Below are 25,727 nucleotides of genomic sequence, written 5' to 3'. Positions count from 1 at the left end.
TGGAACTGAATAAGCTTCTTAATGAAATTTAAAAATAAATCTCTTATCTTACTTCATTTGCCAGTATTGAATTTGAAGACTTTCGACGAGAATTTATCGTTTTTTAAAGATGAACAAAGTTGAGAAGTTTATACTTCTTAATGTTAAATAGATTAGTAAATTCGTTGACGTTTCTTTTTATCGTGTTTCTTGATACACTTACGGGAAACATATACGTCAATCGAAAAACGATACGTAACAACTAAGCCTAATTATAAAGATTATTATAATCTCAGCTCCAAGAAACTGTCGAGATACTGACGATTTTTGAATAACAACAAATTTCAAATTTGGCTAAAATTCCAAATTAATATAATAAAATGTTGCAAAGTGTGATAGAAGAAAAATTTGAAATTAATCAAATATTTTAATTCATAAAATAATGAAAAATTCTAGGCGTTCACAGTTGAACTCCAACAATCAAGTTTCCACCCGACAACTTTTTTCACCTAGATCGTGTTGGTCTCTGGTTTAATGACATTTCAAAGGGCCAAGAAAAAGGTCAAGATGCATCGATGCACCCGAGAGCTCTGGAAAGATTCGCGTCGACTTCGCAACACGAGCACGAATCTCTCCGTTTCTCCGTTCTTCTTCGCCCCGTACCCTATCGTCCATCTTTCTTGTTCACGGCCTCGAATCGGTAAACCGGTGCAAAAGGTAGCAGCAAGAAGTGAAACCGCGGCGAGCGGCGATTTGTCGGCGAACAATAGAAGGTTAGTGCATTTCAGAACGCTGCAACGATCTCGTACACGAGGTACGTTTATGCAACGAAATGCAATGCACCAGGTCGATGAAGAATTTTCCTTAAAGCAATTCACGTTTCAGCTACCGTGTCGTGGATTTACCGGTGGCTGACCAAGCGCTGATTGACATACCGCTGATAAAATGATTGTTCTTTTGCCGCGCGAAAACAGTTGCAGTCGACTGCACTTTCGTTTATCCGGTATCAAAGCTAAGAATAATCTTGTTCATAAGTAGGTTTTTCTAAGTTAAATCCTACTTGAAATTTCGGCAAATAGTAGCTTCAAGTACCTACATGATGAATTTATAAACACATCAAATCTGACATCATTTGATGACTTAAAATCATCACAAAATACCACTTATGATATATCAATTTGAGGTTCGAAGATTGAAGAAAATCTAAATGGCTCGTTAAAGTTCTTAACCCTCGATTCATAATGCTAGATCAATCATGCAGAGATGCACTGGTTGCAATATGCAATTAATTGCATATAGCAATCTGCAATCCGAGACATTACAGATATGAATGTCCCCTGAAATTCGGATTAATACATTATAATATATAGTATGCAACGATTATGCTAGAAATTTCGATGAAATTGCTAACCCAAATGTTACGAATACTCTGATCAGCTTCCAATTGGAAGCTTTGAATAAAAGAGTAACCCATATGGTCAGCAAGAAGCGTGTTAATACTTGAATCGATTTAATACCTCCAAGCAGAATTGATGTGCTATTTTCCTACTAAATCGAGTATTTGAAATGTGTATCTCTTATTTTCTATTGAAAATAATATTTGCCCCAGTCCGAAGCGGTCTTGCGTCACTGGATACGCTCTGAAAGAAGCCTATAACTTGTGGTAAGACGATCCCAGGCCATCGTCTACCTGAAGACGTCCCGCAGGATTTATTACCGCGGCCGAGAGTGGACGTCTCTCGTTCTGAGTAACACGCACCTGGAGGTATAATAGACGCTTCGTCCATTAAGGATCAGGAAAGAGATCTGAAGTTGGAAAAGGTTAGGAGGGTTAGCGACGATCGTTGGGGAAGGTTAGGAGTTCTGCTCGAGTAAACGACCACGTGGAACCATCAACGACTACAGTTTCCTGTTATGCGACACATAATTATTCTCTGTACGCTAATCACCGTCAAGAATTTCCTTAAGGATATCATTTTACCCTTTAACGCTTGGATGGCGGACCATGGAGAGAGCCCCAACTTTAATACATATCATTTTGTATCTCATATCATTTTCATTTTCTATGATTTTGCATTGTTACTTTTTTAATTATTCTTCCAATATACGACAGATTAACCATTCGATAATCGTTTAAAAGAGAAAAACCAAGGAATTTGTTGCGGGCCAACAAATTACATACATTCGTCCGGAAATGAATGATAAAACGGAGCTGCGGTTTTCGAGCTTCGTGGAAGCTGAACGGCGCTGCACTTTGGTGCAGGTTTACAAATACGCGGATCAATTCCAGGTTTATCGCCGGCACCGCCGATTGGTCGGCGCTCGACGTTGCATCTACACGTGAAATGCAGTTGCACGCGTATCAGCGCACGTAAATACACGCGTCCCTTGCACATAATGCACATGCACTCTACAGAGTGTCTCTGGATACATGCACCACATATGTTTCATTTGGACCATACTAATTTTCAGCTCTTTATAATCGAATTAATTGAAACATAAATATTAGTGTTCAATGACTATTATTGTCAAATTTTAGCTTCTTAAACTGAATATATTTTAGACTTGAGATTTCGATATCACTGTTCGATTTTTCATTTTATCTATTTTGTATGGCGAACAATTCTAGCTGTGTTTATCTATTTAAATTCGTGAGGAGCTTTTTTAAGAAAAGTATCGTTTTCAGAGACACCCTGTGTATAACCATGTATCACCATAATAATTCAGTCTCGAAGCTGGCTCTCCCCACTGTGACTGCAACACGCGGAGCCGACGAAACACGAGCAAACCAACTGTCGCTGCTATTTTCTGCCTAGTTACGTAAATTAATGCTAAAAACGATATCGAAATTATTGTCCAATCGAAGTTGCCGACAGAAATGAAACGAAGCTGAACTCTTCGAAGCGATTGGTAAAAATTAGTTGAAAAAGAAATGAATATTTCATTCGTCGAACGAACGACTTTAGCTAATTGAGCTATTCAGTTTGTAACCGATTTCTTTTCCTCTAAGTCAAATATTCCGAAATGACTACCACCTACAATCCTGTCACTTTGACAAATGTGACTGTCCTTGGCTATACGTGATATTCAAAAGACGGAATAACGTGGAAACGTGACGTAGATGCACGAAGGTTGTTCCATTTCTAAAGCTTCTAAAGAGAAAATTATTAAAGGCGACCAATAATAATTCAACTTATATTCATACCATTTAATATACACTATCTTCCTCAGAGAAAATTACGATATACGGAAAGCAAATATTCTTAAAACCTTAGCCAGGATTACTAAAAACTAAAATGAGTTGGAATTTCTAATTTGAAATATAAATATGACAAGTGATCTAACACGCGTGACAGATTACTGGAGCATTAAGAAGAACTGTATTTATCAGAGACAAGTTTTAATATCAGTACAATATCCGTAGCACACGTCAATCAACCACGAAAGACGTCATCAAGCTTCTTATAGAATTAATAAAAATAACACTGTTTAGAAAGATGAACAGTCTTCCCTCGTCCCGATAGGGTGTTAAACTTTAATACCGATTTTAATTTCCAACGAGCCAATGATTATTCTCCCCGGTATCTGCGGGAGTAAGTGGAAAATTCATAAAAAAATCCTCGGGTAAGGGGTTAAGCATCAGAAACAGAGAGTGTGTAATTGCGATTACAGGTTGGAGATTACGAATTCATTAGCGAGAGCGATCGTACACACGTGTATCCGTGGCACGATGGAAAATGTTGATCGCGAGTTTGCGGCACGCAAGGGGAGCCGACAAAGCCACCTTATCGTGGTTAATTTATATTTGAAAATGTTACTGGCACCATCGAAAAAAAGCGTAGAAATTCTTCGTCCTGCTAGGGAAACAATTTTTCAACCAGCTAAACTGGATCTTTTCTTGAAATATTTCTCTCTGGTGGAACTTAACTCATTGACACCTTTTGATTATAGATCTTAATCAAAAGTATGATCAATTTTCTTTTGAGAAGATATATTTTATACATTGTAATAATTTTGTAACAAAGACAGTGAGGAAACGATAACGTGTAACTATTGTGAAAACATTTTCTCGTTCAATGGATGATTTATACAGTGAAGTTCGATGATTCATTCATGTACCGGGAATTTTGTAATATCAGAGACAAGGTGAAGCAAGCTTACAACGAACGGAACATTCACGATGTCCGAAAATGAGACACCGCAACTCTCGTAACTTAACCGAACAATTTTAATCACTCACACAATGTTAATCGGAACGAGTAGCTCGAGGTAGTTGCGGAGCTGTTCACGAGCGCGGGGTGAAAGAAACAAGGTACGCAACAGATTTCTTTCACGAAGTGTATTCAATTTCTCATTCAGGATATCATGCATCATCTTTCAACTGAGAAAATTATTCCTTCGATCTTGCAGGATTTCCGCGCACAATGCGTCTTGCACAATCTTCGCGAATCGTCATAAATCATGTCGACGGATCGCGTGGGTGGCCAACGAACACGCTTGCTGTTCGATGCATAAGCAACATTTTACAAGATTTTTATACGGTGCCCCGCGATTCTTCCAGTTAAAACTACCAGGTTGTTTCGTAATAAATGTTGCTTTTCGGAGACGTTATATTTCAACTGGCTGTTTCTCGGGTTAAACCCTCGGACGGCGGACCAGGGAGAGAGCCACAATGTTAATTCAATTTTCTTATTTTTATCGTTACCAATGCGAAGCTGAACTTTTTCAAAATATACTTCGAAAACAGGCAACCGGTTCGTGTTAAATAAATATCCGAAGAATATTTTTAGTTTCAGAAAAGTTTCTTCGTCCCTCTGTTTCCATAAATATGCAAATTACAGCATTGAAAATGACGAAAAGTTGATGGTTGCAGTACTTAACCGGGAAGAAAATTTACATTTACCTGTTGCTTCGCGCGATTTATCGTTCTTATATGAGCTATTTAAACGAGTTAAAAAGAAACTGATTGTGTCGAGAATTTAATTATCTAGAAAGAAATTCTGAAAACTTAATTAGTGACAATTTCACCCATTTTTTATTATAGACTTCACTAGTGTGTGAATATTTTGTCTTTTTGTTATTTGAGCTAATTTCAAATTACTCTACTTTAAGAAATCAATCCCGAGACAAAAGATTTCAAAATATTTTGCAACAATTACAGAATTTCAAAGAGAAAGCGAATATATAACTTTATGGAGTAATTCGTTCGCTACGCATTTTTAATCTGACATTGAATAAAAATACCTTTCGAAAGTGTGTACAGGGTGGCCAAAAGATTTGCTTAATGCGACAGACTTACCTGAAACAAAAAAGAAACAAAGTGATTAGTTATCAAGCGTTGAAATTAAAATGAATAAATTTTAATACAAAGCCACAGATCTTTTTCCGTCTAATTAATAGCGAGTGGCACGTGGCAAATATATTCGAATAAATTTCAAGTAGACTTTTAATCTTTCAGGATCGGAATTCGAAAATGAACGAAAGAAACCATCAATTTCAAGGGACGTAACACACGCCTTTTCATTATTTCTCGTAATCGCCTACGCCTGGCTGTTTGCCAGCCTCGAGACCCTGCTTTCCTAAGAATCGAAAATAATCGCGTCTTCTTCTCCCTCGCGATCATTCTTGATCGTTATACTGACGAGGAAGCTAATTCAATTAAGCCAATCTTCACTCTTAACACTTCTAATTACCCTTTCGATCGAGTCATATGCGAATCCTAATTTTTTCCTGTTCTCCTTATTTCAATTTATTAAAAACGAACAATATCTACCGGGAAATATTTGCAAAAATAAAATATTGATTAAAGTAGCTTGAAATTCCAACACAACAATGTGCATTTATATTTTCATTGAATATTCATTTGTATCGTGGCTAGAGAAGGAGCAATTTTGTACCGTATTGCGTAACAATTTGGCCGCGAAAATACGGCTGCACTATATCGATCGATGTGTAACCGATGGATCTAATAATGGCGGCTATTATTCAAGATCGAGCCGCGTACGATCGCGAATCAACACAGCTGGGGAGAGATATTTTCCGCTTGCGATCGCTACGGCCCGAAGGTAGGCGGCGAGCGTGGGCCTATCCGCGATTTTAAATATTTAATTCTGTTTAAACGTCAGCAAAGCCTCGGGTTGCCATTATTCGCGCGAGAAATAATTCCCACTCGCCAGGTAAACTCGGTTCGAGAGGAAAATTAACCGTTTTCAAATCATCCTCCCACTAACTCGACGGAAATCTTTGGGAAATATTTCATCGTGACCGATCGATCACCTGATTGTTTCAATTTATCGTTCGAACGTTTTTCAATTGTAAACTGGCTAAATATTTATATTCTTATTGCGGTGTGAAAAGCATTTGATGGTTGGATGAGCCTTATTAGCATTTTAAAATTATTCATACATTAAACATTTATGCTGTATTTACATTGTTACTTAACCAATGTATCATATCCGCCTTTTAAAATGATAAAAAAGACTCCTTAAGATCAGCTGATATCGGTTACTTAACTCACCTATCATGTTAGTATTTCTCAATTATAATTGGATGAAATATTAATACCGTACGGTGTGAAAGTCTCCTTAGAAGTGAGCCAAACTTGCCGCTCGATTCGGTGGCTCGAATATCAGTTGCTTAACAAATATAATCGATCAGCTGATCGATTAAAAAAGCAGTTAGTTTGTGATCAATGATCCGGAACTTGAACACGGATACATACACATTAGAGATCGTTATCTTCTTCAACATATGCAATGCTAAAGTGAAAACGGTCATGGTATAATTACAATTATTCATTATTCTAATTGTTATTAAATTCAAGCATTCCCACGGCAATTGAAAGTCTGTCAAGTTTTCAGTTCGCTGTCGCTTATTTGGTGGACCGAACGGAAACTCGCGGGTCGAAATGATTGCACACGAGCCAAGGAGCCGGGGTCGACTTTACATAGAAAGCAAAACTCGCTCTCTGAGAGTCGATTTCACGGTGGGCTTGAACCACTTGCCAAACTCACCCCACCATTGTGGAAACTTCATTCATGGTTCGCGCTCGGAACGTATTATGCAGGTGCACGTTTATCGAGTCGACGTCTTAACGAGTGAAAATATCAGCTGTTCGCTGATGTGACCCATATGGTCACTCCCAACCATCTTCCTCGACGATTCGTTATTCGCAAGTAAACCGATGGAATAAATATTGGTCCGCCATTGAAGAAATAAAAATTCCTCAAATAGCCCAGTAACAACTTATGTATTAAGTATGCAAATGAATAGTAAGCGTTTGACCATTTTCCAAAGTCACTGTACCAGCAGGTTCCATTAGAGTATAAAAAAGCTTTGGAGAAAAAGCAAAAACATTAGCAGATCGAGAAGAAGGGGGTAGAGGGTGCGCTGGGACTGTGAGCATTTTCTTCGCGTGAAACTGCACGAACGGCAACCTCTCGCTCGGAAGGAATACTCGACTATTTTAACCGTGAAATAACTCACAGTCGAGGGTTCAGCCAGGAGGGTCGTGAGGCGAGAGTGGAAAGAGAAAAAGAGACGAGTAAGCAAACGTGAAAGGGAAAGAGTAACAGAGACAGATACGAAGACTAGGGGATAGAGGAAGCGAGAGAGTGGCATGATATGTGGGTCCTAAAGATAGAGCACCCGAAACAACCATAAACCTTTTTATTCCACTTGCCCTGTCCGACGTTTCTCAACGCTGCCCTCGTCCACTCGACCTCTCCGCCGTGTAGGGTAACTTTTTATCACGAAGAAAAAAAGAGATTTTTCCCGGGGGCTATCCTTGCACCACCGACTCCATCGGATCATGATTTCTAATTCATTGGATTTTGAAAATCTTTGACGCGTAGCTTATCAAATTGAACCTTAAATTGATGAAAATGGCTACCGAAACGTTCACCACCCCTTGCGGACCATCTAAATGGCCAGCTACCCTGATTGCAGGTAAACAAGTCAACAGAAAAATCCTGTGGACCATCTTAAGCCGGTGTTATTTAAACTGTACGGTTAAATTATCGAAGCTGCTGAGCACAGTGAATGTTATCGTCGTTCGATCGGTTTTTGCCCGTTTTCCCTTCTCTCGAGATTCTGCTGAGCCAGCTTAATACGTTTCGCGTGAATCAGCTGATTTTTCAACGGGCGATGATTTACGAAGTTACCGTTCTAAATTTGGTCGAAGGAAACGGCTAGAATACGTCCCCGCTGTTCCTGATCCTATCGATCGACATCAGCGTCAACTTTCCTTTCAAGAGGGTGAAAGTTTTACGCGGGAAAGAATTAACCTTCCCGTCTACATATTTCATTTCATTCCGGATGATAAACGTTATGAGAAAATTTTATTTTCATTTTGAAAAATAACCAAACAGACAGTATTTATTGAACACCTATCACTATCCGACTACGTTCGCAAGTAACGATGGAAATCATAAGCCAGGAAGTTTCCTTCGCGACTTCCATTCATTCCTCCTGTTCAATCGGCATCGTTGTTATGAAATACATATAATAGTCGTTCTACCGTTCGCTGACGTCACGCAGGTGAGGCCACGCAGGATACACGTCAGCGGACGTTAACGAGCGACCGAGCGACGTTTCTCGGTAAAAGGTGCCATTAACAGAACAAAACGATTTACCTTTTACGGGGTACGAAGGAGAAAGGGGAGAAATACCTTTAAGAGTTATCAGAAATTTGTTGAAGATATCGGGTAGATTACCTAGGGATCGGAGGGTAGCCGAAATTTTGGGAAATTTTGGGTTAAATCGAATACTCTACCATTTGTAAATATCTAACTAATCGTAAAATTAAATAGACGAGTTGTTGAAGTTTCATTAAGGAAGTTCAATTTTAATTATTTTCTAAGATTCCCGAAAATTATGAAAATATACCATTTCATATCCACATGTTCAGTGTCCCTCTTTTCGATGCAAATACCGCAGTGTAAAAAAGCAATAGAAGCGTGAAAGAAAACGTAAAGTAACACGTGCCCGAAGAGTCATTATTCCATCAACGGGTGCACCGTCGACGAGAGGAGATGCACGCGTGTTTACGCGTCATTACGCCCCGGTGCAGGCAGATGACGCGAAACGAAAGTTCCTCGACACTGAGAAACTTGCATGCTGACGAAAGCGATTACAGGTTGATTCACACGAACCTCGCGTTGTGATAATAAATTATCAAAAAAGATTGAAATAAATTAACCAAATCTACGATAAGTCTATAGCAAATGTCACTTGAATATTGCCAAAATAGAAAATCTAGTTTATTAAAAATGAAACGGAACTGTCAGATGTAATTTTCAACGAATTTAACACGGTTAATAATAACTCCAAGAAGGTAAGAATAAAGGAAACGAAGAAAATTTTCTTCGAGTCAAGGGACACTTCAGTAGCCGTCTATAAATTTTCGAAAGTGAACAATGGAAAAAAGAGGAGCCTCGATTGAGAAGGTAACCAGTTACCTCTCTTACGTGATGCACACAGAAGAGTGCAACAGCACATCTCGCATCTGTTGTAGAAGATGCCCCCACCCAATCTTCTTTCAACCTTCCACCTATCGTTTCTTTCAACCAGGTAGAACAGGTACGGCGGAGAGCAGATTGCATTCGACGCTGAAAAGTCGTGTTGCACAGGTACCGTATACGCGTATATACAGGGTGTCTTAAAAATAGAAGAAAATCTGAGTAATCTATAAAATACACCATTTGAAATTCGTACGAATTTCTAATCTCTAAAAGAATAAAGATTCTCTTTCAGTACGAAAAATCCTTCAGGACATGATTAAAAATGAAATATTTCAAAATGCGATAATAAATCATGTAGAAATCCTAAAACTATCTTTGGTTAGGAAAGCGTAAAAGTGTGAGAGGATAATCGCGATAAGCCGTAATTTAGGAATTAATTCGCGTTGGCGGGGCAATTTCAGTGGCCGCGCCGCTTTGAAAGGATAGGACAGAGGGCTTCTAGGGTCGGCGTAGGAACGATGAAAAAGAAAGGGATGATGAGAAGATCGGACGAGAAGGGCGAGCTGGAGGTCTATCTTTCCTCCTCTCTCCTCGCCCCTTCTCCATTCCCTTTGCTCGCCTTTCCTTTGTTCCCACGCCTCTTCTCGGACCTCGGCGTCCTCTTCGTCTTCTTCTGCCCCCTCGCGTCCTTTCGTGATTCACCGTTACGCACAAAGGGAAGCTTGGACCCTGGCTATAAGCGGATGAAAAGAGAGGACGAAGAAAAAATAAAAGAAGGGAAAAGAGAAAAGCAGAGAGAGGTGGTTTCGAGATGAGACGGTTCGCAGGTTCTTTCGAGCGGGAGGATGCGACGTGAAAGTCCCAGGTAAAAATGAACAATTCCCTGCTCCGGCGAGGAGAAAACTCTGAAGTTTCCTCTCTGATCTTCGCGCTGGACCGTACCGTGAAAAACCGGTATGGAAAACCGGAAATTCGAATAAATATTGTAAAAGGTAGCGGGACAGCGACGGGGATGGTCGTCTAAATCTGGTGAAATTATTTTAACTTTTTCGTCGGACGATAAAATTCAATTTCGAACGCGAACTGATCAAACAGATCCCTCCGGGACTCAACAAAAATCCACCAATTACTATCGCTCCGACTCCTCTAATAACGTCGGCGTTAAAAAGGGAGAGAAAAAAGGTCAAAGTAGAGGAAAGAGAGTAGAAGATATCTGGGATGTCCGAAGGACGTGGCCGGTGAATTCCTAAACCCTCTTGGACTTGTCCCGAGTGAAGGAAGCGAGGGTAACTGGCAGCCTAGCCGGAGAGACAAAAGGTAGGTTAGGTAGGTAGGTAGATAGGTATCCGAACGAGAAGAAGACGAAAAAGCGTTCTAGAGGCGGAACGCGAGAGCGTAGGGAGGTATGAGTAAATTTCGAGCGAAATAAAGCAAAGGAGGAGGAGGCTCGGATAAATTGACCCAGGGACGGCGATTCGGCGAGGGTAGTAGAGGAAGGTAGGAAAAGGGTGAAGGGACATGGTAAAGGAGGAGGGGTAGGGTGGCGCGAGTGCATTCGGCGAAAGGGGGTGCAGCATACGAGGAGAAGGTTAGCTCGGCTCTCGGTTCCGTGAGAGTACGCGAACGATAATTCGGAGCCGCGCAGCCAGCTCAAAGGACCCGCGGGACGATATATCAATGCCCTGCTTGCAGAACAATTCGAACTATCCGCGATGCACAAAGAAAAATACCAAATCGAATGCCTGGAATAGCGGTGAGGCGGCCACGGTTCCTTCCATCTCTTTTCTTCTCTCTGACCCTCGCCCCCCTCCTGCCCTCATCCTTGCCGCTGCCCACCATCGTTCCTCTCTTTCTATCCCTCTTTGCCGGGTCTTTCCATCCACCACCGTTGCCAGCATCTCCTTTATACACACCCCGTTTTCACCGGGTGGATGTGTTCCTATTCGACTGGCCGCCGATGCCGATGCCAATGGACTACCGCGGATTCCCTTCTCGGACCTCGAAAGCATTCGTGCGCGTACAACCGCCACAACCTACACTGAAATCTGTCTATACGCTTGTGAAGAGGTCCTCCGCGTACCCCGAAGGATCGTCCTTCCTCAGTTTTTTTTCCCCCGTTGAAACAAGCCGACCGGCCGTTTACAGATAGCGCTCGAATAAGAAGTCAATTTTCGATGGGTACACGGGGATTCGAGGATCAGGCCCTGTCATTGAGTTATTTAACGTCTGATCCTTGATTTTTCAAACGCGCAAGAATCGTTTCTCATTATCCTAACGAGATAATGAGAGAAGAGTAGGTGCCAGAATGACTCGATTCCTTCGAATAATATTTCAAATAAAAGCAACAAATACGACGCATTATTACCATTCACGCGTTACTCGTTTGCACTTGTACAAACATACAATGAAACGAGAATTTGGCACGATTCGTTTCCGGCTGAGACACGGCTACTCTCCGCGGCCACTGCCGGGTTCGCTCATTCAACGTTTACATATAAGACATAATAACAAATACTCGAGAATTAAATTGTAATTTAATAACTAATTTTCCATTCGAAAATCGACTTGACTCGAATGTCAACATTTTTGCTGTTCATTCAAACGACGACAACCTTTCAATATCTTTCTCGATCGAAGGTATGATTCAATAATAATCGAAGCAGAGTGATCGGATACGTCGCGTGTGTAACTCGTATCTGGTGCAGAGCAAACTATAATGTCGATCGAGTGATGGACCAGTGGTTTGGTTATAATTGGATCAGTTTAGTTAGGTATTGCAAATATTGGCAGCCAGGGAAGCTGCCGACCCAGTGATGAAACCTAATTGGGTAAGTCGGCCTGGCTTGGCGCCAAACGAACCAGCCCAGCTTCGAATTCTAGATACTCCGATGATCATCATCGCGACGATGATGCCTTCTATATCACCTTCCCCTCGCCCCTCGCGCTCTCTACGAGGAAATTGACACGTAAATACGAACGCGTACACGTGAAAATGGAAACGGTCGATGGGGGAATTCGTTCGGCTGGTTTAATTGGAGTGCAATGTCGCGGCGAGACGCAACTGCGTGACGTCGAAATTGCATTCGAAAAGGAAGAGGGGAGGACGGTCACGAGGGGAATGATGATGACGAAAGGGAAAGAGAAAGAGAGAGGATCATTTGAATTATGTAAACCAGCAGACGAACAAAAGAGCTGCGAAAAAGCATCGACGTTGTTCGCTTGACATTGGGAAAATAATTGAAGTATTTGCTTTCAGTCGTTTTTGCAAACCAGCAGAATTGTCTTCGCAAATTAAATAAACTATATTTGTATAAATTAATCGCTTTTCGGTTGAAAGTTTGATACGAAAATTTCGGTGGATACGAATAATATTTGAAGAAGAAACAGCGGTAGAATTTGGATTTTCTCTCTTTCTTAAGCCACCGGGTAGATAGCAGAAGCCTTCTACGTCCTTCCTGTCCGCGACGAACAGGACACTTTGGAAAGAAATTTCGGTACGGGGTGAACGAACCGTAGGAAAGCGACGTGCTCGTCGCTTAGGATGCAGCTTGCATTGTAAACGAACCGGGCGACAAGTGTGCACTTGATAGTGTTGACCTTTCAATGACGCTAAGCTACTCCTCATCGCACAGCTCTTATCCATCTCCTCTTTCTTCCCTCCCTTCTCTTCACACGATCTACCTTACGTCCACTATGATCTAATCATTAAACACCTTTCCATGTTTCACTATTAAAATCTAGTTAACCAGGTGATAAGTACTTTGAAATTTTTCCAATTTTCCCGATTGCCGAATCTCCCTTATCAGTAATAATCTTCAGGGATTCGATACTGAATTAATTGTAGAGCAGGTGCTAAACGACCTTGTATTTCGGATCTACCATTACTAAGGGAAAGAAGAGGTACCAATGGCTGACAATGATTGACGAGTGAGCAGTTACACGGAATGATGAGTATATCGAGCCGAATGGGAAGCGTCCAGAGGTCGTGGCAAGTTCGAGGTTAATCGTTCGTTTGGCGTGGCGTGGCTCTTGCATTGTCCACGTTATATAAGATGCAAACAAAAAAGAAGAAAAAATAATGTCAATGTAAACGACCGCCATCGCAAACACTACGTACACGCATGATCAGAATGATCAAAGAACAATACCAATAACCCTTTCTATTTCTACGTTTACTTTCCTTCCGATATCAAACTTGTATTTGATCACTTTAGTCCAGATATCTACGCCGCAGCGAAAGGGTTGATCCCCCTCGGACGGCGGACCATGGAGAGAGCCCGAATTTTCGAGAGACCGAGACTCCGCTGTTTTAAGACGAAGCCTCGGTTGCAGTGGATGATTTCTGCGTTTGACTTTTCATGAATCTTTCAATGGGAAGGAAGATTGATGTATCTGATCGGCAAAACTTCGTAGCCACCCCGTATAACGGGTAACGAAAGGAGAAAGAGGATGCTCGAACGCGCACGGTCGCACATGTGATTGTAGGTGCGTTGTATACATATGTATAGAGTACACGAGCTGACGAAGAGGATCACGTGAACAGAAGAAGAGGGCCCAACGGCTGCCACGGCCCCGATGAATAATTCACGACGGGTTGTGCCGGAGTCACAGGGACCCATGATCCTCGTAACACACGCTGGCAGCGATACGCTCGCCGATTCTCCACGAAAATCGCTAGAACCCGTTCTGCTCGACCTTTACATGCCTATTACGAGCTTGTCGAATCTCTTCGCTCGACAGAAATACCAAACACTTCTACGTATTTAGTCACCATAGAATTCCCCTCAAACATGTCCATTCCTACGTTCTTTCATCCACCATCAACTACTATTGTATTTAATGTTAGAGTAACAACAGCATATACGTTCACCACGTCCTTGTGCCGTAATTATAACCGAAGTACAATTATTTTCTCAGCTGATTCATTCAACCATCGTCGCGTCTAATTTAATTTCAAGTACCACGCCACTTCATTATGGGCAAGTGCAATTTTAAACGTTTGCTATCTCAACAAAATGGATCGAGATTACAGGAAGTTCGGTGAATTCAAGTTTTGCACCGTTAGGTAGGGTGGAATGTTGTTAATGACACGAAATGAGTTTTGTGTACTCTGTACACAAAGTGGTTCGCTAATTTCCTGATTCAAACCCGATTGAAAACGTCTAGTTTACCTAAAGTTCACCAAACACCCGGTAACTCCCTGAAATCTCCGCATCCAAAATACGCTATCAACATTGATGTAACTGGGATTTTATTCTAGGGTGAAGTAGGTCTTTAGAAATTTTAAAATTTTCGAGTTTTGATAATCTGGAACTTTTAAATTCTGAAGTCCTAAAATTTTACGAAGCATGGACCAGACGATTAACACCGAAAGGGTTAAGGGTGATCGAGGAGACCATAGGAAACCGTTCGATCGAACGTTCTCGAGAGAGGGGAATAATTTCGGTCCAAGTGTATCGTGCTTTGCTTACACGAGGATAATTCTTTGGAAGACTCGAGTAGAGAAGAGAGGCGATGAGGAGAGAAACAGTGCGTCAGCTTTCGCCAGAAATAACACGGATATACTTAGACGGCCCTCCATGCAAGATCCAACAACCAAACCACGCTTCTTCGAGGCCAATTCGAGCCCTAATGAAAACTATTCGCTTCTCTCGGGATATAACTGCCTAACCACTTTCATTCTTACCCTTCGACTTCTATCTTCACGGTTATTCGACAATAATACCGGTATTTTGATACATCGAAAGGGTTGGATTTCCAAAATACCCTTATTTAGATCATTTATTTCCAAGCGATAAAAATATTACTTTCAATGAACAATTTTTTGTTGAAGTTGAAAATATAAATATTGGATATAGTTTTAATTACCTAGGACAGCAGAGGCGGCGTTTAGTAGGAAATCAATTGAAGGAGTGTGCGGGTGGACAGGTGGAATGATCGGATTCTGAAAAATAGGAGAACATTTTCATATGAGACACTGAAGAATAAAGATATTAAAAATGTTAATATTAAGTACTAATCCTAGAGATCTTTGGTTTGCTTCCAAGTGTAAGTGGGCAGCCTCGCGGAATTTGTATGCGAATGACCAAACCGTATCTGTGATTAATAATTATTCCTAGAAAATGAAACGACCCGTTCGTCACCGGTGAAACATCTTGCGCGATAAAGCACACGCTGTCTCAGATTTATCTCTATTCGTCCAGCGGAAGTGAACGAACCATTTTCAAACATCAATCAACACGCGCGGTATGCAAAATTAATGTACCAAATTCGCGGTCATCGTATTCAAATTCGATAAAATCATAATTTTCGAATTAATAATCGTTTGCTCTATTAGTTTCTTCTTATTTTGTATTTTAATTATTTCCGACAGAAATTTGTTGTAAAAGACTTCTTTCTGAAGTGAAATCTTTCAAACAAAAACGAAATTACGAAATAAAGACGTCACCTTTTCAAATCTAAATTATGAATCGTTTTATTTCAGCTGTTTTTTCAACACAGTTACTTCGAGGTTCTTTTACTCCGTATTTAAAATAATTTTTGTCCAAGACCACCGAGTACACGCTCGGCATGCAATGGATTATGCAGTCTGCACTTAGAAAGTTTCTCCCGGTCGACGATTTTCCATGCTAAAATAAGAAAGACACGCTCTGCGCTGTCTCTGTTAACTAACTTTATCTTTGCATACAAAAGAAACCGCTATTTAATTAATTAAAATCACTGATTTGACAGAAGTAAACGTGTTGCTTTTATTTCTGTAGCTAAAACTACAGTGAATATGTCTAATGTAGTTTCTTTTCTTTTCTTATTGATGACAAAAGAAGAGAACTTGCTATTTTTATTTCCAAGTAAAAAGTGTTTTATCGATAATAAACACTTGCTGTAGCATTAAGTGATTTATTGCAACTAACGCCAGCTAACAGTTCTCAATTTTACAAACTAAATCCCCAACCACTCGATCGTTGCATTTATTTACTTTTTTATAAAAAATATATCCGGGATAAACTATTTATTCTTACAACGTTATTTAAATTCTAAAGAAAAGGATGTCTAGACGATCACTATTCCACAGATAATAAAACCTGATTCTTCGACGATAAATTTTCCCTACTACAAGTTTTATGACCTATCTACCGAGATTTCCCGTTAATCAAAATAAAATACCACTTTCTACACAATCACGAAACACGACGTGTTTACGCAGTATTTTGTAGAACGTGTAACTAATTTTGTAATTTTAAAGAAAACCGACGAAGAGGCTCGATTCAAAGCCGAAAAATCGCAGAAATATTGACGGTATCGTGTAGTATTCATCGAGACGAATAGATAGATATACAACACGTATAGATAGTCTCGCAAATTTTCCAGAAAATGAACGGAGAAGCTTTCGTCTAGTCGGTTCAGTATTTCGTCTCATCGGTTCCAAGCATCGATTACACCAGGTCGCTCGATAATTCTCCGCTTCCAAGGATTTCGACGTGGGTCTTTCGAGGAAACGTGGAATTATCGAGCGTCTAGGAGAGTGGGGTCACTTTGGACTAATTCCTACCAGAGAATTATCGAGCGGTTACCCCGTTTATCGAAAGCAAGAAAATTCTTCCGTGCTGAAAGTTGGCAATTCGAGAGAAATAATTCAAACGCTTCCGTAAACAGTGTATCGATGAAGAAAACGATAGGAACGTGTTAAACGAACGATAGTAGAATGTGAAAAGAGAAAAAGATATCCGGTATTCGTAGGAACGGGCGATAAAACGAGGTAGTAGAGGAAACGTTCGTCGCGCTCATTGTTCATTAAAAGCGGGAAAACGACGTCGTAAACGCGCCCACGAAACGTCGGGATGACCAGGTCGCTGTAATTTCCATTCGACCGTGTTAATACAATGATGTCGTCGGCGTCGTCGAGGACGGCGTCGACGCCAGTGTCGCCGCAGCTACCACCGGTGACGATGGCAACGCAAACAGACGGCGAGGTGGTGTACGGGGAAAGAGGAAACGGGCGATCTTGCCGGCGCAAATAGCGTTTATACCCAGAGGGAGGGCACCGGTAACTCGTAAACACCGAGCTCTGTAACTGTAAAACCCGTTTCCATCGTCTTTCACTTACCCTCCATCGGCTTTCCGCGAACCATGCGAGAAAATCTCTACCATTTGTACTTTCCACGATCGTAACGCGCTGGACAACGTAGTCGAGAACGATCCGTGTACAATGATACACGGTAGAGGTTGTTTTAAAGGAAATGATTCTTCCCCTTTTCCAACTTTTAATGTTTCGTTGAACAAAAAGGGGTAACAGGGGTAATGTATCAAACCCCATTATCAAATTTTTAAAAATAATATAGAACGATATATTTTCGTAGAATGTCTGAAAAATAGGTTTTCTCAGTATCTACTGAAGAGAAGAAAGAAACTAAAGGGGTGCGAAGAGGTGGCGGCAATTTAATCTTTCTCCAGTGTCGAGAGAATTCTATATCGTTTGCAGAGACGCGACGTGTCGTGGTTTATTACATTTTTTCCTCGTTTAATTTAACCAACTAATGGACTGCTAGAAATAGTACCGAAGGGGTGGTTTTGATTATTTCTCACACAATATATGCAACTCTCTGTCATATCTTTTGCTTTCAATTCGTATTAGATATAAAACTTAATGATTTAAAAACAATTATTTATTACGCTACCTATATAACAATTAAATGGCAAATGTTCATCCAAGTGCGTATTTTTATTTTTTTTTTTATTTGTGATCAGGAGCTGGAATTAAATTTTGTGTGTGTTATAAAATAATTTCTATTTTGCATATTTTGCATAATGCATTTGTTTTGCATACTGGCTATAATGTGTTGTATATTTTCTGGCATCCCAACGAGACTGGAATCGAAATAAAATAAAAGCAATTTGAAATGAATTAAATGGTACACCCTGTATAAACCGTTCTTGTGATTTATTACGAAAGATATTAGCGGAACGACAAGTTCTGAGAGGAAGAATTGTCAATTTCATCGTCGAACGACCTCGCGATCAAAATCATTAACGATCAAATCTACCTGTACGGCTACCTACTGATCTTTCACCTTTCTAACTAACTGCCCCCTTGCCGATGGTCCTCTCAACCTGTGCATTAAACCGTTACGATCGTTTGATGATAGGGTGACCATAATCTTGCCATGAAATAAACATCCGCTTTATCTCGTTATCACATTAGGACACACTATCCAGCGCAATAAAATTTCAAGGGCGGTGATTTCTTGGATAAAAATAAATCATTTTGAATCTTCATTAATTTAAAATAAAAGGTGGATACCGGTGAGATTTTCTAGTACGAGATCCTTTGTTTACCAAAAAATTTATTTTGTTATACGAAAAACAGGTTTAATCTTACCAATTCTTAAGAAGAAGCTACGACTGTCTCGAGTATTCGAGGAAGAAGAAAATTCAAAAAAAATCAAGGATCAGGCAAGATTTTAAATTATAGAAGTTATTTGAAGGTCTTCTTGTTATATATGGTATCGATATAGATTACTTAATTCTTTGACCAAAATTAATTACCACTGCTTCCAAAAATGTTGCTTTCCGTAATAATCAAAATACAGACTGTTTTATGTAATATACTACGAAAAGCAACCAGGTGAAAACAGATTATCATCATTCGTTACAGCACATTGTTCAGTGAAATTGAACTATTTCATTACGACTCTTGCATTTCTGCGAAACGAAACGAGTTAGTTCGTTTTGAATTGCAAATATACCCTCATGCACTACCTTTCGATATTACGAATATATTACGAAGGAGATTTCAACACTCTTTTTTTTTAACGAGCATCTTGATCACGAAATTGTACCTGCTTATATTTTTTCATATCTACAAACGAATAAAATACATATTTACTTTGAAGAATCTCGACGATTTTAAAAGTCAAGTTAAAAGAATCTTGTATGAAAATTTCTGCATTTATTATACCAATCATCACAAATGCTAATTTAAAAGTTTGTGCTCTTTCACAGATTTCAATAATTCTATTAACGCTCTCTAAAAATTTAGAAAATAATTACAAGCTTTACCGGATTCGTAATTTCACGAATAAATCTTCGACAATTCTTCATTTCGAATAATTAATTTTTGAAATGACTCGGCTGATTAGATTGCTCGAAAGTTCTGCAAAACAAGCTAAGCAAAGTAGCTGTAATTCGATTTAAAAATATGCTCATGATGTCATCAATATTTTATCAATACGCCGACGAGAATCCCAAACTGAACGCTTATCGCTAAATCGAATCTCATTAAACTCGATGACTTAAGAAGCTCTAAAAAGACTTTCAGTTTATTTCCTTCTTCTTTGCACGGGTAAGTATAAATTACGTAATCAAAAGGCTAGAAACATTATTTTTCCTGGGGAAGCCTGATTTGATCCCGAGTGTACAAGTAGTCTCGTGATAAATGTCATTATTTGCTTTTACCAGCCGCTGTCATTATGAACGCAGAAAGATATGGTCACGAGAAACGAATAGTCATCCACGATCTTGGATACAGAATTTTATAACGCTCCATCTTATTCGCGAGATTTTTTCAGATGATTATATGACTTCGGTAACGAGCTAGTAAAACAGAAGAGTTAATTAAACTGAGAAGAAAAAAAAATAGCATCTATTACAACTTAGCAGAATCATTGGCTGATGATTTATAGAACCCAGCTTATCTCTATGAAATGAATCACTTTCTTTTAAAAAATATAACCATCTGATGATTAGACTGCAAGTATTTATGCAAATTCATTGGGCTGGTCATTGCATTTGCAACCGCTATTATAGTGCTGGTTATCATTTATTTGGGAAATCATGATCTTGCTACAAATATTAGAGAATAATATTTGAAAACAATCCCCAATGAACGATGTTATAAAATGCAACATTTGAAAACCTTAACGCGACGGTAAATAAACACTCAACAATCCTCTTTGAAAGGGTTAAACATCCGTAAATATGATTAAACGAAAGCGCACGACTAAACGGGAAGAATGAAAAGATTAAAAGAAGCTTCATTCTGTAGCTGGTGACCGATACCCACGCGAGAATCGCGTGATTGTGGCTCGGCTGGTATGCAGACAAACTGCAACGGGGTGGTGCATTATTTTAGAAAGAGAGAAAAGCGAAGAAAGGGGGGGAAAAGAGAAAGAGACACAGGTGAAACGTGAAGGGAATCACGAGTGTGTATGTGTGTTCGTACGTGGAGGACACACGGGGAGGGAGAAACGGCCAGGTGGTAAAGCCACCCCATGATTTTCTGACCCGTGAAACTTCCCCAAGGGAGAGAGAACTCGACCCTGTGCACGTTCTCAATCACGCCATTGAAATGCATGCGTTTCTCCGCATTCGAGCGGCAGATACGAGTGTACCACGTGTACACACCGATAAATTCTCTCTGATATCTGTTATACACCGATTGTACACGTTGCGTTTCTATCGGTCGTCTTATTACCCAGATATCGATCAACGCCTGAAACATTTTCTCCCGTTTCGTAACAGCAATCGTAACGATGCGTAATGATGCAGAATTCATGATTTCGAAAAAATATCTAATTGCCGACAGTGTTATAATTATCTGTGTCACGGCTGCCCTGATAATTCGGATGTTTTGATAAGGATAGTAAGAAATTTAATTGCCAGAGTATACGCCGAGGAAAAATGGAATTTTTTAAAGAAATATTAAGATCTAAACGAGTAAAATTTTAATTCATCCCCCTGGAAAATGGGACCCAAGGCTGTAGCCCCTCTTAAACCTACTCTTAATTAGAAGGTGTAATATTGATCTTAAGGACTCTCAGTCATTCATCTTCAGATTAATATTCGTTCAGATCGTTTCACCTTTTTATATAAAATAAAATGCTCATATAAATTACCAGGTCTGAAAAGTTCAAGCGAGTAGTTGCAAAAGGTCAAAACTTTCCGACTGACTTGATACTTTTTTTTGAATCGTCAAAAACGCGATTCCAGGTAGAATTTTGATGGTGATGGTTCGCGTAGCATCGGTACAATTACGATATCACGGGCAAACGAGCATGATACAAATCAACGCGCATCGTGCACTATTTCCGTCGATGAAATTCCGATCGAACCGCTGCGCTGGTCGACGTTTAATTTACTGCTTTCAATTTTACATTATTAATGACGGAAAAAATTTCGTACCGCGGTGCTAGCCGCTAAATGCAGCCACGACACGTCGACCAGTTTTATAAACGATCACGATGCAATCGGCACGTGTACGTGACATTTAATCAACAATACGATCGTCACGCGAAATTATCTTTGTCGCGGGTAAAACGTGCTCCATAAATAAACATGCTGCGTCGAGTACCACTTGAAAGCTACGATTTTTTTTTCGAATTCTCTCTGTACCGAATGCTATTCAAATATTTATGCTATCTGAAGGTTCATTTTCTTCTTCCATCAACAGGTGTTCTATCTATTGCTAAACTTTTCACGGTACCGGTTGAAAAGGTAATTGTACATAGGGTGTTGTAAAAATATCAATTGTAACTTGTGGATATTCATTGTTCATACTTTCGTCATTCAAATTCTAAGGACAGCAATTTAAATTGGTGTTCGATTCGAGCAGCCGGTTACACCGGTTCGAGCCTATAAAATCTTGCGAGTTGACGTTCGACCTTTTGCAAATCGATCTAGGAATGACTACCTTTTGTATAGATTTTATTAAAATTACTGGAAGAGGCCGTTTTAGTTAGGGGAAGCAGATTTGCGTATGAAGTAATTAACTCTTGGACGGCGGACCATGGAGAGAACCCCAATTTTAATTTAATTCTTTCTTGCACTATTTTGTTAAAAAATTCTACATTTTTTTGCACAATTTGTGGATATTATTCTTGGAATATAAAATCTACTGAAAAATTTCACATTTCCACCTTGTTTCTCTTTGTTTTACAACGAAATCTTATGAAAATCCTGGTCGAATTCGTGCCGTTCGGACGTTACCATTCCGGGAGCGAGCTGCCAGTAGGGATAGAGAAAAAGAAAGGGTAAAAAGAAGCAAGCAAGCGGTAACTCTAGAGGAAGACGTCAAGAAGGGAAAAGAGAAAGACACGCGTACACCTTCGAAGGTAATTTTAGTTGCTTGACAATTTGGCACCGTCTACACCAAATAGAAAGCCACGCGCGTGGCTGCTCGGAAGAGTACTGTACCAGCTTAGCCGGAGAGCAGCCGAACGAGAGAAGCAGAAAGGGAAAGAAGAGAGTGGAGATAATCTATTTGCTCCTTCCGTGGTGCAACGGGACAAGAAGGCCTATTTATATCGCGAAGAAGCCTCGGCTTAATGAGTCTAGCTCTGCTGTCACCGGTGCTAAGACACGATCGTCCCACCGTTAAACAAAAGGGAATCGAATATACGGCTATGAAAACCCAACTGTACGCACGATATACCGCGAACAAACGGGCCGTTTGCTCTTAAATTAACCAAACAATTCATCGTACACAAACACCCCCAACTCGATGAAATTTCCATTCATGATGGAATGCTATTAGGAATTGATCAAGTTTTCAGTGAATAAAACACTTGCCTACATTGGAGTTCCGAAAGCAGATAGCTGCTCCAAAATAAATGGATGCTTCACAGATCAATAGCCCTCGTCAATTTTAATCAAACTATATTCGTTTTAATTTGAAAAACAAAAATGTATACCATTTAATACCTAAATTCTCATGTTTATCTATCGAAAAAAGATACTTAGGGGAATTCCCAGGATGAGTCATGAAACAGGTGCAAAACAGTTAGCGAACAGAAGAAGAAGATGGAATGTTAACCGAATTCCAATATTTGACAAACCGATAAGATGGTAAGATAAGAGAGGCCGATATCGGTCGTAGAAAGTGCGCGTACGAGTTCAGCGAAGGTGATATGAATACCGAATTGATCGATTACCGATTACGTGCTACCGGTTCCGCGGTTCGTCAACCGTTTTGCTCTTGGAAAGAAAAACGAGCTGACAGGAAGGCGGAGGGCGGAACAGCCTCGAAGGAACGCACCTCGCACCTGCTGCACCTTAACCGAGATCCTTTCCCCTCTCCTCGTATCACAGATTTTATCCAACCAGTTGAAACCTCGATGAGTATCTTTGAACCTCGTTTGACTTTCAACGAGTACCGTCGCTCGATTAACCCTTCTTCTCGATAGTAATTCACCGAGATGTACTGAGACGTACAATATCATCCAAAGAGTACTAGATTTTCTTACATACCTGATTACAACGCTCAATTTGTAAATAAGGAATCGTTTAAAAAATTAAACAGAAACATCATTAACACCGTTCGAAAGAATTATCGCACACCGTGTGTACTCATATTCGACGCAAACAGTTATTTCTTCGTACAAGTCGAATACAATAACAAAAACTATCCACGATACAACCGTGTGTTCACAGATGCAATAAAGTACTATTGGAACGTTACGCTCGATTAGTTTCTAATTGAAATATGAACAGTGACGATGATAGGAGAGTCTGACGAAGAAATCGAGCCGAAATGCGCAATCGACGGCAAGAATCTTTTCTAAACAGCGTACCTGGTACCGCTTACCGGGTACGATAACAAGACAAGTATCTGATTAAATTTATGTAACGGTATGTTACCATGTTACACCGGGATTACTTTTGATAACCTACTGTGATAACGTCATTGTATTAAAGTCATTGTCACCGGACAATATTTTTCAGACGGGTACGGGCGAGCGTAGCTATGTTTCTGTTGAAATAAACCATCACGTGGTTGCATGTATAAACAGTTCTAAGAAGGTTTCGTGTTCGTTTTTACATATCTTGTTTTTGTAAGTCGCGATTGGTAAAGAAACGAGTAAATTATTTTAGCGTTTACTTTCGATCAAATGTAACATGTTTCGTTGAAATAAATTCTTAAGGATAAATCGTTTGGACGGAAGGCAACGTGCGTCCCGACGGCGGTAGCGTCGAGTCGCGGGAGAAGACGAAAAAACCAACCGTGCGGTACCGCGTGTTACAAGAGACTCGTTGTCGCGTATACACACGTCGCGTGTGTACACATAGGACGTAGGCGGTAAACATGCAAGCGTACGTAGAGTACCACAAGCACACGATTAAAAGAGAAACTCACTCCAGAAATAATGCACAGTATCCATCCAAGTCGCGGTGGTGGAGGTAAGGTTCGCTTGTCCTGGATTATCAAGACGCGAGTAAAGAGCGCGACAAAGCTACAGCGTCGCGTTCGAGTTCCTTGAACGTATTATCGTGGTGGTTGTCGTTGTTGTGATTCGTCGTCGCCGTCGTCTTACGACGACGACAACACTTTCGCTCGGGGCTTCTGGTCTCGTCAAAATATCCGTAAACCGTAATCTCTCAGCACTGGGCACTCACACGGGCGAGAATCGAAAAACGCTCCGCGTTACCCGATAACCACCGTCTACATTCCCCCTGGAATATGGATATATTTTCGCGCCCGAGCTTTTCCCGCGTTTAGTTTCGTTTGACGCACACGCGGCGAAGGTAACGCAGACAGAGCGAGACGGAGAGAAACGCACACACGTATAACACGCGACAACGTGGACAAAGAGCGGGGAAACGGACGAGAGGGATAGAGAAAGAGAGATAGAGCGAGAGAAAGAAGGAGACGAGAAGAGAGGGAGAGACAGGGAGAATGACAGGAAAGGAGAAAGACACGTAGACGCACGTTACGTTGGGAGCAATGGAATATGTGCGAACACTTCGCTTGGTCCCGCCTAGGGGAAAGAAAATCCGTCGCTGCCACCACCACTGCTCCACCTCCTGACTCGTAGAAACTATGCGATATATGTATGTGTACGTATGTCGCGGGAGTGCGTTTTCGCGCGCGCACAGTTTTCAAAACAAGACACCGCACCGGTATATACACAACCAGCCGGTACTATCTTTCCAACGTTTTCTATAGCTCCTGTACGACACGTTCTTTCTACCCCCGGTTAAATACGATTCTTATACTCTCGCGCGGTTTTTCCGCACGCACACGCCGCCGCGGATCAATAATTCACCATACGAATTCACCAGAAGCGGCTGAGCGAGCGGGCTGGCACGCAGACACTAGGCAGAGGCACACGTTTCTGTCGTGGCGCGCTCTTCTCGGGGAAACGCACGCAGCCCACCACCACCGGCACCACGATCGCGCTTCGTCCTAACCTCCTCGACGAGTCCGTGTTGTCGAGCCGTACACGTTGCCAGAGAGACTGCACACACTTCGTAACACATAGACACGGAGCTTGCGTTCTCTTGACACACAGCTGA

The 25,727-nt window shown here is 40.6% G+C and overlaps 1 protein-coding gene across 7 annotated transcripts in view; it reads right to left on the bottom strand.

The window, feature by feature from the left end:
• scalloped (TEA domain transcription factor 1 homolog scalloped) overlaps positions 1-25,727 on the bottom strand; it is an 86,855-nt gene that overhangs the window by 60,262 nt on the left and 866 nt on the right. For 2 of the 7 annotated variants that reach the window (XM_034325734.2, XM_034325737.2), the window contains exon 1: positions 24,568-25,533. The exons of 1 other annotated variant lie outside the window; for it this stretch is intronic. Coding sequence is in view for 2 of the 6 variants with exons in the window: in XM_034325737.2 (XP_034181628.1) it covers positions 24,568-24,592 (25 nt within the window). In the remaining 4 variants the exon portion in view is untranslated. Of the gene's footprint in view, positions 1-5,223; positions 5,243-15,308; positions 15,385-24,567; positions 25,534-25,622; positions 25,708-25,727 lie in introns of those variants that run through there. 4 more of the 7 variants (XM_034325729.2, XM_034325735.2, XM_034325736.2 and 1 more) reach the window with 4 other exon arrangements.

Source organism: Osmia lignaria, chromosome 5, assembly GCF_051020975.1.
Source record: "Osmia lignaria lignaria isolate PbOS001 chromosome 5, iyOsmLign1, whole genome shotgun sequence".
Classification (NCBI taxonomy): Eukaryota; Metazoa; Arthropoda; class Insecta; order Hymenoptera; family Megachilidae; genus Osmia; species Osmia lignaria.
The sequence above is the reverse complement of the archived record's forward strand: the minus strand, read 5'-3'. Positions and strand labels throughout refer to the sequence as shown.